This window comes from Lepus europaeus, chromosome 13 (genome assembly GCF_033115175.1).
Source record: "Lepus europaeus isolate LE1 chromosome 13, mLepTim1.pri, whole genome shotgun sequence".
NCBI classification, from domain to species: domain Eukaryota; kingdom Metazoa; phylum Chordata; class Mammalia; order Lagomorpha; family Leporidae; genus Lepus; species Lepus europaeus.
Genome location: NC_084839.1, coordinates 29,822,491 through 29,836,221, shown reverse-complemented (window position 1 = coordinate 29,836,221; position 13,731 = coordinate 29,822,491). Strand labels below are relative to the sequence as shown.

Sequence of the window (13,731 nt, the reverse complement as noted above, 5' to 3'; positions counted from 1 at the left end):
TACATCACTGATCTGTACACTTATGTATATTTCTTGGTATGTATTCTGTAAATAAAATATTTTAAAATTTCATTTTCATTTTATTTGAAAGGTAGAGAGGGAGGGAGAGAGAGAAGAGAGAGAGAATGACTACATCTGCCCACTCTTCATTCCTCAAATGGCTTCCATAACCAGGGCATTGCCAGACCAAAGCTGGGAGCCAGGAACTCCATCCAGGTCCCCCAGATGAGTTGCAGAGACTTGAATAACTTGATTTAGCACCTACTGCACCTCAGTTTAGGCACTAGCAGGAAGTTGGGCTGGAAGTAGAGCTGGAACTCCAACCCAGGTACTCTGACGTGAGATAATGCATCCCACATGGCATCTTAATTGCTTTGCCAAATGCCTGTATCTCTTCTGGCTTTTAAAAATACATAATGGAGTCGCGAGCGAGTAGTAGAGTGTGTGGCCGCAGGGACGGAGCAATGCCTAAATCAAAGGAACTTGTTTCTTCAAGCTCATCTGGCAGTGATTCTGACAGTGAAGTTGACAAAAAGTTAAAGAGGAAAAAGCAAATTACCCCAGAAAAACCTGTGAAGAAGCAAAAGACTGGTGAGACCTCAAGAGCTCTGTCATCTCCCAAACAGAGCAGCAGCAGCAGAGGTGATAACATGTTTCAGATTGGGAAAATGAGGTACGTCAGTGTTCGGGACTTCAAAGGGAAAGTCCTATTTGACATTCGAGAGTACTGGATGGATCCAGAAGGTGAAATGAAACCAGGGAGAAAAGGCATTTCTTTAAATCCAGAGCAGTGGAGCCAGCTGAAGGAACAGATTTCTGACATTGATGATGCAGTAAGAAAACTGTAAAACCTGAGCCATACGATACCTGTAATGTCTTAGTTGTTTTAATCTTTTTACATTGGCTTTTGTTTTCTAAATGTTGTTTTCCAAGCTGTTGTATATTTGGATTGCAGAACACTTTGTAAGACGAATACTTTTTTTTTATGTGCATTATTAAAAATGTTCTGAGTGAAAAAAAAATATATAATGAGGCTGGCGTTGTGGCACAGGGGATTAAAGCCCCAGCCTGCAGTGCTGACATCCCATATGGGTGCCAGTTTGAGTCCTGGGTGCTCCACTTCTGATCCAGCTCTCTGCTATGGCCTGGGAAAGCAGTAGAAGATGACCCCAAGGCTGGCGCCGTGGCTTAACAAGCTAATCCTCCGCCTAGCGGCGCCGGCACACCGGGTTCTAGTCCCGGTTGGGGCGCCGGATTCTATCCCGGTGGCCCCTCTTCCAGGCCAGCTCTCTGCTATGGCCCAGGAAGGCAGTGGAGGATGGCCCAAGTCCTTGGGCCCTGCACCCGCATGGGAGACCAGGAGAAGCACCTGGCTCCTGGCTTCGGATCAGCGAGATGCACTGGCTGCAGCAGCGGCCATTGGAGGGTGAACCAACTGCAAAAAGGAAGACCTTTCTCTCTCTCTCTCTCACTGTCCACTCTGCCTGTCAAAAAAAAAAAAAAAAAAAAAAAGAAGATGACCCAAGTCCCTGGGCCCTTGCACCCATGTGGGAGACTCCGAAGAAGCTCCTGGCTCCTGGCTTTGAATCGGCGCAGCTCTGGCTGTTGCGGCCATCTGGGGAGTGAACCAGTGGAATGGAAGACCTCTCTCTCTGTCTGGCTCTACCTCTCTCTGTAACTCTGTCTTTCAATATAAATAAAATAAATATTAAATATATATATATATAATATGTGTGTATATATATGCAACGCGTTATCATTATTTGCAGTCACCCTTCTGTGCAATAGAGCACCAGAACTTCTTACTGTTGTCCAGCTTTTACACAGTACTCACCCATTTCTATCCCCTACTCCCCCCAGCCTCTGGGAACCACGCTTATACACTTACGTCCTATGACACCAGTTTAACATTGGATCGTGCGGTTGTGTTTGTATGCACTTGGGTTATTCTACTTAATCATAATGACCTCTAGTTCCGTCCATGTTGTTGCAAATGACAGGATTTCATCCTTTTAAATGACTGAATGTGTGTGTACTGGTGCCATGGTTGTATCTATTCATCAGAGGCTAAACTCTGAAGTTGTTTCCATTTCTTGGCTATTTTGAATAGAGTTGCAGTAAACACCGGAATGCAGGAGTCTCTTCAAATGACTCTGTTCATCTCCTTTGGATATATGAGGATACTTCAAAAAGTTCATGGATAATGGAATAAAAAGACAAGTTTATTTTTGTGCCAAAAATTCTGAAATCTATGAAAAGCTTTTTCATAACAGTCAATTTCCATGAATTTTTTATGAAACAATTATGCATGGATTTCAATTTTTTATACCAAAATAAACCTCTTTTAGCTTTACTTGAACTTTAGTTTCCTATGAACTTTTTGAATCACCCTTGTATATCCAGTAGTGGAATTCTTGGATCATATAGACATTCTATATTTAATTTTTTGAGGAAACTCCATACTGTTTCCTAAAATTTACATTCTCGCCAATGGTGTGCAAGGTTCCCTTTTCTTCGCATCCTCATCAATACTTGTTATCTCCTGGCCTTTTGATAATAGCCATGCTAACTGGAGTGAAGTGATCTCTCATTGCAGGCATTTCTCTGATTAGTGATGGTGAGTATTTCATATTCTTTTTCATCATTTGTGCATCTTCCTTTGTGAATTGTCTGTTTAGATCTTTTTCCAATTTTTAAACCAAAATTTCTTTTGCCATTGAGTTGTGTGGGCTCCTCATATATTCTGGTTATTGATTCCTTGTCAGATGTAGGAGTATAGTTTACATGTATTTTCTCCCATCCTATAGTGTGCCTATGTCTGCCATGCAGAAGTTTTTAATTTGATATCCCATTTGTTCATTTTTGTTTTTCTTATGCTTTTGGGAAAGGCATTTCTTCTAGACATAATCTGTGAGAGTAACTGAAATAGGGGGTAAATGATAATTCAAACACAAGAGAAACAAAAATTAAATACAAATACAAGGCCAAGAGATAGGATTTGATTCGCTGCCCCCTTCCATCCTTTTTTTTCTAAAGATTTATTTATTTATTTGAAAGTCAGAATTATACACAGAGAGAAGAAAAGGGAGAGAGAGAGAGAGAAAGGTCTTCCCTCTGATAGTTCACTCCCCAATTGTCCGCAAAGGCCAGAGCTGCACTGATCTGAAGCCAGGAACCAGGAGCTTTTTCCAGGTCTCCCACGTGGGTACAGGTGCCCAAGCACTTAGACAATCTTCTACTGCTTTTCTAGGCCCTCGCAGGGAGCTGGATTGGAAGTGGAGCAGCTTGGGGGCTGGTGCCATGGCACAGTAGGTTAATCCTCCACCTGTGGCAATGGCATCCCATATGGGCGCCAGTTCTAGTCCCAGTTGTTCCTCTTCCAGTCCAGCTCTCTGCTGTGGCCCAGGAAGACAGTGGAGGATGGCCCAAGTGCTTGGGTCCCTGCACCCACATGGGAGACCAGGAAGAGGCACCTGGCTCCTGGCTTCGGATCAGCGTAGCTCCAGCTATTGCGGCCATTTGGAGAGTGAACCAACGGAAAGAAGACCTTTCGCTCTGTCTCTCTCTCACACTGTCTGTAACTCTACCTGTCAAATAAATTAAATCTTTAAAAAAAAAAAATGGAAGTGGAGCAGCTGGGACTCGAATCGGCACCCATATGGGAAGCCAGTACTACAGGCCACAGCTTTACCCACTACACCGCAGCACCATCCCCAAACCTTCCATCTTGTAGCTTTGATCACATGGCTAGGCTGAGACAGAGTCAAAAGAAGAATAGAACCAGAACATGGCGAGTGCTGAGAAGGTGGCTATTACCCACTCACTCATCCAAGCCTGCTTTACCCAGCCAAGGACTATTCTGTTGTGATTCATAGGGCAGTAACTTATATTTTAAAATCCAAGGCTAAGAGCACATGCATTTTCTAGATTTGGTGTTGGTGAATTCTAAGGACAGCATGCAATGGGATTCTTTCTTTTTAAGGATTTATTTACTTATTTATTTTAAAGGCAGAGCAGGAGAGAGAGAGAGAGAGAGAGAGAGAGAGAGAGAGAGAGAGAGAGATCCTCTATCTGCTGGTTTCTTCCCAAAATGGCCACCATAGCCAGATCTGATCCAGGCCAAAGCCAAGAGCAGAAATTCCATCTTAGTCTCCCACAGGAGTGGCAGGGGCCCAAGCACTTGGGCCATTCTCTGCTGCCTTCCACACACCTTAGCAAGAAGCTGGATTGGAAGCAGAAGAGCTGGGACTTGAACGAGCACTCTTACATGGGATGGTGGCATCCCAAGTGGCAGCTTAACTCACTCTTCCACAACACCGGCCCCACAATGTGATCATTGTGTACTGTGACGTTAGAGAGAAACACGAAAGGAGTGTCTGCTTGCCTGGAAGTTCTGTCTAGCCACCCATGTCTACTAAGGACCAGGATTGCCTTGAGACCAAGGTTGTGAGAGCACTTGCCAAAGGGGTCCTCAGATGCATTCTCTAAAATCTCCAGAGCGCTAAGCCAAACTGCCCTCTAGACCCCAGACCAGTCCATCCCATGGACTCCCCTAATCTGGATGTTCCTGGGCACCTCAAACTCATTGCACTCCAGACTGGATTCAATTTCTTTTTCATCCAACCTTCCCATGGAAAGTAGGTAGGAAGTCCTAGATTCCTCCAGTGTAGCAATCACAAATAGAAACCTGATCTCATCAGCAAAAGATACAGTTGGGAACAATTTTTGATATAAATTTCTCTCTTAGGAGGGAGTCATGGGGAGCTGAGACAGTGGGGGTTGGTTCTGATGATTAGGAGCCTGGAGATGGAATTCTGAAGACCTCTAGCTCTGACTTGCAAGGGCGAGTTTGAGAACAAAACTCTCCAAAAGCTGTTTGACTCATATTGTCCAGTCCTGAATCCAGGAGTCCCCGGGCAGGAAACCCTAGGGAGGCTACATACTAAATCATTCTGCCATTGTCAACCCTACAAGGGGCTCAGTAACTTGAACAAAAGGAAGGTAGTTTTTATTTTTTTTTTTTATCTTAAAGTGATACCCTTCTTACTATTTATATTAATGTTTTAAGTAAGGAAATAGAGGAAATGCAAATTTGAAAAAGATAGTAACAATATTGGAAAACAGGATCACAATCTCAAATACCTTGATAGGCTAAAGTAAAAAGACAAAGTACAGAATATGAATTAAAAGGAAGGAAGGGAGGCTGGCGCTATGGCATAGCGGGTGAAGCTGCCGCCTGCGGTGCCAGCATCCCATATGGGTGCCGGTTCGAATCCCAGCTACTCCACTTCCTATCCAGATTCATGCTAACTGCCTGGGGAAGCAGTGGAAGATGGCCCAAGTCCTTGGGCCCCCGCATCTGCGTGGGAGACCTGGAAGAAGCTCCTGGTTCCTGGTTTCGGATCGGTACAGCTCTGGCCATTGCCGCCAATTGGGGAGTGAACCAGGAGATGGAAGACCTCTCTCTCTCTCTGCCTCTCCTTCTATTTCTGTGTAACTCTGACTTTCAAATAAATAAATAAATCTTAAAAAAAATAAAAGAAGGAAGGTAACATTCTGCATGGAGTTACCCATAGCCACTCATAGAAGTTGAGAATGGATTGATCACTTCTTGGCCTTTTGGCTAAGATCAAGTGTAGAAGTTGAGAATGGAGTGAGACATGACTGAACAGAAGCCTGTACTTTCCATGCTTCTTGTTGATGTTCTATCAGTCAGGGTGTGCTAACTGCTGTAAACACAGTTCCCATGCCTCATTGATTTTAAGATCTCCTGTCAGTTTAAAAGTATGGCAAGAATGACGGGGTTGGCTTCATTGCCTGCTTAAGCAAGTCTTAAGACATTCCCATTATGTGTCCAATCCGGAGATGTTTAGATATTATCACCTAATTTTATCTAAGTTAAAACACAGATTGCAACAAAATGCTTTGAAAAGATTTCTGAAGGGAAAAAATAAAACAGGCAAAAGAAAGTTAATAGCAAGATAAAAATAAAAAGAATGGTAGAAAAAACCCTCCTACTCTGATTACAAACTTTTTAAAAAAAACTTTTATTTAATAAATATAAATTTCCAAAGTACAACTTTTGGATTATAATAGCTTTTCCCCCCATAACCTCCTTACCACCCACAACCATCCCATCTCCCATTCCCTCTCCCATCCCATTCTTCATCAAGATTCATTTTCAATTATCTTTATATACAGAAGATCAACTTGGTATGTACTAAGATTTCAACAGTTTGCACCCACACAGATACACAAAGTATAAAGTACTGTTTGAAGATTGGTTTTTACCGTTAATTCTCATAGTACAACACATTAAGGACAGAGGTCCTACATAGGGAGCAAGTGTACAGTGACTCCCATTGTTGATTTAACAATTGACACTCTTATTTATGATGTCAGTAATCACCCGAGGCTCTTGTCATGAGCTGCCAAGGCTATGGAAGCCTCTTGAGTTCACCAACCCTGATCTTATTTAGATAAGGCCATAATCAAAGTGGAAGTTCTCTCCTCCCTTCAGAGAAAGGTACCTCCTTCTTTGATGGCCCATTCTTTCTGCTGGGATCTCTCACTCACAGAGATCTTTCATTTAGGTCATTTTTTTTTTCACAGTGTCTTGGCTTTCCATGCCTAAGAAATACTCATGGGCTTTTTAGCCAGATGCAAATGCCTTAAGGGCTGATTCTGAGGCCAGAGTGCTATTTAGGGCATCTGCCATTCTATGACAAACTCTTTTTTTTTTTTTAAAGATTTATTTAGTTTTTTGGAAGTCAGAATTACACACAGAGAGAGGGAGAGAGACAGACACAGAGAGAGAGATCTTCCATCCACTGGTTCACTCTCCAAATGGCCACAATGTCTGGTGCTTCACCAATCCGTAGCCAGGAGCCCAGAGCTTCTTCCAGGTCTCCCATGTGGTGCAGGGGCCCAAGGACTTGGGCCATCTTCTGCTGATTTCCTAAGCCAAAATAGAGAGCTAGACCAGAAGTGGATCAGCTAGGAATTGAACTGGCACCCATATGGGATGCTGGCACTGCAGGTGGCGGCTTTACCTGCTACACCACAGCACAATTCCCAGAGAACATACTATCAGCCATGTTATGAGGGTGAAAAACAAAGAATGATAACATAATTAGACTGATAGGAAGTAGGCCCTCCACATTTCAGATTATCAAGAAGACCATTTGAAATAAGGATTCATATCTACTATTACTAATGACAAAATTACACCTAGTTGGCTGGCATAGTATGACTTGAGATGCTAACTAGATATAATGTAAAGCCATTGTGGTTTGCACAATATTTAAAAGACAAATATCCATGGTGGGAGTTTGGTATAGCAGTTAAGATGTAGCTTGGGACACACACCCCATACCAGAGGGTCTGAGTTCAAGTCCCAGCTCTGCTTACAATTCAACTTCAAGCTAATGCACACCACGGGAGGCAGCAAATTAGAAAGGTTCAGATACTTGAGTCCCTGCCACCTCTGTGGGAGACCCAGACTGAGCTCCTGGCTCCTGGCTTTTTCCTGGCCTACTCCTATGTGCTGTGGGCACTAAGGGAGTGAACTAGCAGATGGGAACTCTCTGTCTCTCTCTTCCTCTTTCAAATAAAAAAGATAAATAAATAAATTTTTAAAACTCAAATATCAACAGGAAGACAAGATTCAACTATTTTTCAGACATGTAAAGTTCCTTGCAACAAATTGCATTTCTAACAGATTTCACTGATGAGTGCTCAGAAGTTTCTTTGGAGGTCTTTTATTTCACAATCGGGAAACATAAGCTACAAACCATTCTGGTCTCTGGTTCTTGCTGCCACAGGTTTTTTTTTTTTTTTTTTAAGTTTGAAATAACTGTAAAACAAAGACCAACAAACTAAAATGCACTTCTTTGTCAGCACATTTTTCTGGGAACTCACGTAGAAAATATCGTAGGAGATGTGAAGAAACAAGTGTCAGAACCAATTACCCAGTATTGGCATGCATTTGGGTGAAAGTACAAATGCTTCTGACATGCCTCACCTTACGGTATTTGCTAGATTCTATTTCCCTATTTAAATTCCTGAATCATTTCTTTTCTTGTGAAGTATTTTAAGGAAAAGTCATACTGAGGAATATCCGAATGATAAATTATTTCATAAATATAGAAAATATTTTATGGAAAACAGTTGAGCTGTAACCATTGAATTCAGAAGGATAAAAGGCATTCTTGCTGAGAAACAAAAGGAAGGATTCAGGAAACCTTCACAGAGATGGGTATCTCTGTGATGTTTATCCAAGGTTTCATTCATTGCAGAGCTAATGCACCAAGGAAATTGTACTTCCTGGTAGACTGATATGCTTAGTTTTAATGGAAATCTCTAAAAAATATAGAAATTTACAAGCTTGTGGTGGGATGGAGTCTCTTGAGACTGTATCCTAATCCATCTTCTACGCAGTGCTGACGTCCTTCCCTTCCTGGGGTATTATTTCCTGTATGCTGGTCACCATCTCAGAGTCTGCTTTCCAGGAAACCTAGCTTGGTGGCAGGAGTGGTTCAAAAAAGCAAATGTTCATAGAAGATTCTGAAGCTACCATTCACTTGCCAGCTAGCAGTGAGGGATCATCAGAAGAGGGGGTATAACTCCATAATGGGATAGAAGAGAAAATGGTTGGGACCCTGTTGATCCATTGGGCACCTCTTAGCTTTCCCTTGCCCATTTTGAGATAAACTGACCAACACTGCATTCCTGCTCAAGAAGGATGTGGAGATAAGGAGATGAGAGACCTCAGGTATGAGGTCATGGGTCATGCTCATGGGCAAGTTATCTACGCAGCAAAGATCCTGGCTGAAAGTGATGTAACCTAGAATGGGTAGCAGATGATGAACTTCAGTTGTGGCTCCAACTACAGTGGCTAAGGTGTAATTTATCCTGCTGACCTTGCACATTTCTTTCAGAGAAAGCTCAGTAAGATCTGGGGGGCAGCTACTCCCAGAATGTTTAAGAAATAGATCTAATCATTGTGGAAGCTGTGATATGCCCAACTCCTTCTTCCCATGTTCAATACTGACAGCTTCCCATCCTTTCTTTTCCTTTCCTGTCCACAGCATTGATCCAGAGAGCCATCTCTATAATAATTCCTGTTCACTAATTTCCATCCCAGAGTCTGCCTCCTCGGAACCCCATCCTTAACAAGAATGCTATGGGAATACCTGATAACATTTGAACATGGGCTCTTGGTTAGGTAGTAACATTTGTATCCTTGTTCAATCTTCTCATATTTGACCTGTTTTTTCTATTTTCATTTAAGAGATTATCCTTTGTGTTAGGAAGCACAACTAGAAGTAAATAGGGGTAAAGACATATAACATCTACAACTTAACTGCACATGACTTACAAAAAATTGAACACAAAGATGTGGAGTATTGGAGAGTGGAAGAGAATAATAAAAAATAGAACAAAATGTAAATTACTGATGAGTCAGAGTATAGAGAAGTTACGTATACCCTTCTTGCAACTTTTCTGTAAATTCGATTTGTATCAGAATGAAAAACAAAATGACCAGACCTTGTCATTACCAGTGATTAATGCTCTAGGGTAAAGAACCATTAGCATCCTGTGAAAGGTTAGGGTTAAACAAGTCATCTCAGTAAAGTCTGATGAGTGACGTGAGAGAAGAGGGACAGAGTACTAAGGACAAAACATACAAAGAGGCCTAACCTAAATAACTGGGTCAAAGAAGGCAACTTTGAGTAAGTGACAGGTAAACTGACACCTACAGGAGCACTTACACTGAGCAGGATTGGTGGAAAGAAGAAGGGGAGTATTCCAAGCCAGGACTGGTTACAGAAAAGGCCCAACGGAAGAAAGAATGAGTTACAATCATGACATAGTGAGTGACAATTGATCTTAACTGGTGGCAAAACTGCCTGACTTTTGTGGTATTCTAATTTTTTTAAATCTGTTTTGACTAGAAGACATATAATTAACCTTTTTGTCCTTCTAAAACTCAAGTCTTCTAACATGGCATGTGCATATGCTGTTAAGGTGTTCTGGTAGAAATTAACCCTAAAAGTATGACATTTTTTTTAACTAGACAAGAGCTAGTTTCTGTGTCCAGAAAAAAAAAAATAGAAGGAAATCCAAGGATTTTTATCGCCATCCAGTGGTGGTGCTCTCAGACCAATACTGTACAAAGCCCATGATCACTGTCTTTTCCACAGAAAAATCCATGTGCCATTCATTCAAGTTCAGTGACTAACACTCAATGCCAACTTGCCATGAGACTTTTCATTTTTTCTTGATTTTGAAAGCAATAACTTCCTCTGGTCTTCCTGTAGGCCTGAAGATTATAGGCTTCTTGTGCGCTTAATGTGCATAGAATGTGGCTCATTTAAGCCCTTGTCTGGAGGTGGGTTTTTCAAGCCTGCACATGTGTATGCATGTATGTATTCTTTTGTAGTCTACTCAGCTCCACAAGTTATAGATATGGATATATGTATCTTTGATCATGATTTTTGTCATTTTTCAGTGGTAACAGAATATTATTATATAACCATAACCAATGATTGTCACCTGAACTCCATATTTTTTTAAAAAGATTTATTTTATTTATTTGAAAAAGTTACAGAAAGAGGTAGAGAGAGAGATAGAGGGAGGTCTTCCATCCGATGGTTCACTCCCCAGATGGCCGCAACGGCCAGAGCTGTGCTGATCCAAAGCCAGGAGCCAGGAGCTTCTTCCGGGTCTCCCACGCAGATGCAGGGGCCCAGGAACTTGGACCATCTTCTATAGCTTTCCCAGGCCATAGCAGAGAGCTGGATTGAAAGAGGAGCAGCTGGGACCAGAACCAGTGCCTATATGGGATACTGGTGCTTTAGGCCAGGGTGTTAACCCGCTGCACTACAGCGCTGGCCCCTGAACTCTATATTTAGTATACTGCATCTCCAGAACCATTTAATCTCTGTAAGATATCAGAGATGGAAACTATTTCAATTATCCCCCCCAAATTTCCTTGTAAATCTGGTAAGCCATGCCAGTAAATACAATAGATGTTTTCAGTTTATTGGATGTCATTGATGTACTTTGGGCTTTCACATTTATAAATCAATAAGTGGACCTTGTCCAGCATTCCATGAAAGTGTTCTTGTTTCATTTTTTTGTTTGGTTGGTTGGTGCAGGCCAATCCTTGGGAGCCAGCTGCTCAAGCCAGTGGATACAAAGCCCTGTTGTGCCTGAGTCCTCACCCATCAGCACCTCTTCAACATACTGCACACCTTGAAGAGAAAGGAAACAGATGTGGGTGGTGTTTATTTCTAGTGTCAAGGATTGACATCATTGCCAGAGATGCCTTTGGACAAGCTAGTGGGTGGGCTTGGCTTAACAGCACAGAAAGCTCCACGTTTGGGTAACAGCCATATCATTTGCACACAGAGAACACTATATGTGCATTTCACATATAGGAAACATTAGCACTTTTATGAGCTTCACATACCATGGATAGTGTTTATCAAGGCCAAAAAGTTCACTTTATAAAACTTACATGATATGCTTGGGTCCACTTCTTTTATTCTAAGTCCTGAAATAACAATTTTATTTTTTTCTTCAGTGAATTGGCAAAGCCTCTTGCTTATTAAAATCAATGATTTGGTATCTGGCACCCATTCACTTTTTTGTTTTCATGGGCTATCTCTGGACAGTCAGTGTAGGAGCCCAGAGTCATAAAATCACTGTTTTAAAAAATTACTTGAAATTGCCTGGTAGGAACTCAGTCACACTCCAGGAGGATGTGTGTATGGAGTAGGCAAGAAAGACCAAGGTTTGGGTATATTGTCAAGACAAGAGCTTTAATTGGTTTTCAATTATTTTATTTATTTAACTTACGAAAGGCAGAGAGATAGATAGAGGAGACAGAAAGGAGAGAGACAGCCCATCTGTTGATTCATTCCCCAAATGCCTGCAACAGTTGGGGCTCAGCCAGGTCAAACTTAGGAGCCTGAACTCAATTCAGGACTTCCATGTGGGTGGCAGGGACCCAACGACATGAACCATCCCCTGTTGTCTCCCAGGGTGAGCCTTACCAGGAAGCTGGAATTGCAAGAGATGAGACTCAAACACAGGCATGTTGGCTGGGGATACTGGCATCCCCAGTGGCCTCTTAACTGCTGTGTCAAATGCCTGGCCCTCGTGATTTTAATTTTACACGAAAGTATGTACTGGGAGTTAGACATTGCTTAAGAGAAGTTATAACTAGCTTAGTTACCTGCTGAAAGGGGGAAAGGCAAAAAGTTTTAATTATCTCCATCAATGAACGAAATTTTTTTTTATAATCCTCAGTGGCCTGGTTTTCTGGGATGACCCTCTGGCTAGTCCTCGCAAGCAGAGGCCAGCTCAGATATGTTTCAAACTCAGAGGTTTTTTTTCTTAAGTTATATAAGGTTTCTGTAGGCAATAAAGCAAAAAGGAATGTTTCCTTTAGCTAAAAAAAAGAATCATTAAAATTCAACATACGTACTCGTGTTAAGTCCCCAGCAAATTAGGAATAAAAGAGAACATTCTTCACTCTATAAAAGGTGTACATAAAAACACTTAAACATGTATTTAATAGGGCAAAAATAAAAGGATTTTCTTTAAAGTCCATATGCCTGCTATCCCTGCTCTATAATTCAATATTGTCCTGGAGGTCTTAGCTAGTTCAGTAGACAAAAAAATGAAGCATATGAAGACTAAAAAAGAACACAGCTATTGTTATTCATAGGAGATAACATAAAATTTCAAAATAAGGAAAATTTTTTGAATAAGGAGAGATTTTTAAATAGAAAACTTGTATTTAATAAACAGAAATTTAAAGAGTACAACTTTTGGATTACAGCAGCTCTTCCCCCATAACCGCCCTCCCACCCACAAACCATCCCATTTCCTACTCCCTCTCCCATCCCATTCTTCATTAAGATTCTTTTTCAATTAGCTTTATATACAGAAGATCAACTCTATACTAAGTAAAAATTTCAACAGTTTGCACCCACACAGACACACGAAGTATAAAGTACTGTTTGAAGCTTGGTTTTACCATTAGTTCTCATAGTACAACACACACATTAAGGACAGAGGTCCTACATAGGGAGCAAGTGTACAGTAACTCCTGTTGTTGATTTAACAATTGACACTCTTATTTATGATGTCAGTAACCACCCGAGGCTCTTGTCATGAGCTGCCAAGGCTATGGAAGCCTCTTGAGTTCACAAACTCAGACTTTATTCAGCCAGGCCATAGTCAAAGTGGAAGTTCTCTTCTCCTTTCAGGGAAAGGTACCTCCTTCTTTGATGGCACCTTCTTTTGAATTAAGGAGAGTTTTTAGCAAGGCAATGATCCATATATTAAAGTCAATTGTATTTCTATAAGCTAGAAACTATTAAACAAAAATCTGTAAGAGATAACATTTCCAATAGCAACAAAAATACAGAACACTTAATAAACCTACTAAAATATGTGTGAAACCTTTACAAAGAAAATGTTTAAAGTTTATTGACAGACATTAATGGAAACCTAAAAAAGCATTTCAGTAGTCCCAGAAGACTCAATATTGTAAAGATGTTATTTCTCCCAAAACTGATCTGTACAATCAATGTAATTCTAATCCAAATCCCAACAGGATGTTTTTATTTTTTACTGGACAAACTAGTTCTAAAATGTATGGATAAAAGCAAAGCATTTGAGAGCATAAAAAGAGAGCCTGTGTCTTAGAGCAGT

General features: G+C 41.1%; 1 protein-coding gene across 1 annotated transcript; it reads left to right on the top strand.

Annotated features, from left to right (window-relative positions):
- The first annotated feature begins 426 nt into the window (after positions 1 to 426).
- Positions 427 to 1,009, top strand: LOC133773038 (activated RNA polymerase II transcriptional coactivator p15-like). The gene has a single exon (XM_062210177.1). It carries the CDS (start codon positions 465 to 467, stop codon positions 846 to 848), a length of 384 nt encoding a protein of 127 aa, XP_062066161.1. The 5' UTR covers positions 427 to 464; the 3' UTR covers positions 849 to 1,009.
- Positions 1,010 to 13,731: the final 12,722 nt, after the last annotated feature.

Coding starts and splice junctions, on each gene's coding strand:
- LOC133773038 (XM_062210177.1), top strand. CDS start 465: ATGCCTAAATCAAAGGAACTTGTTTCTTCAAGCTCATCTGGCAGTGAT.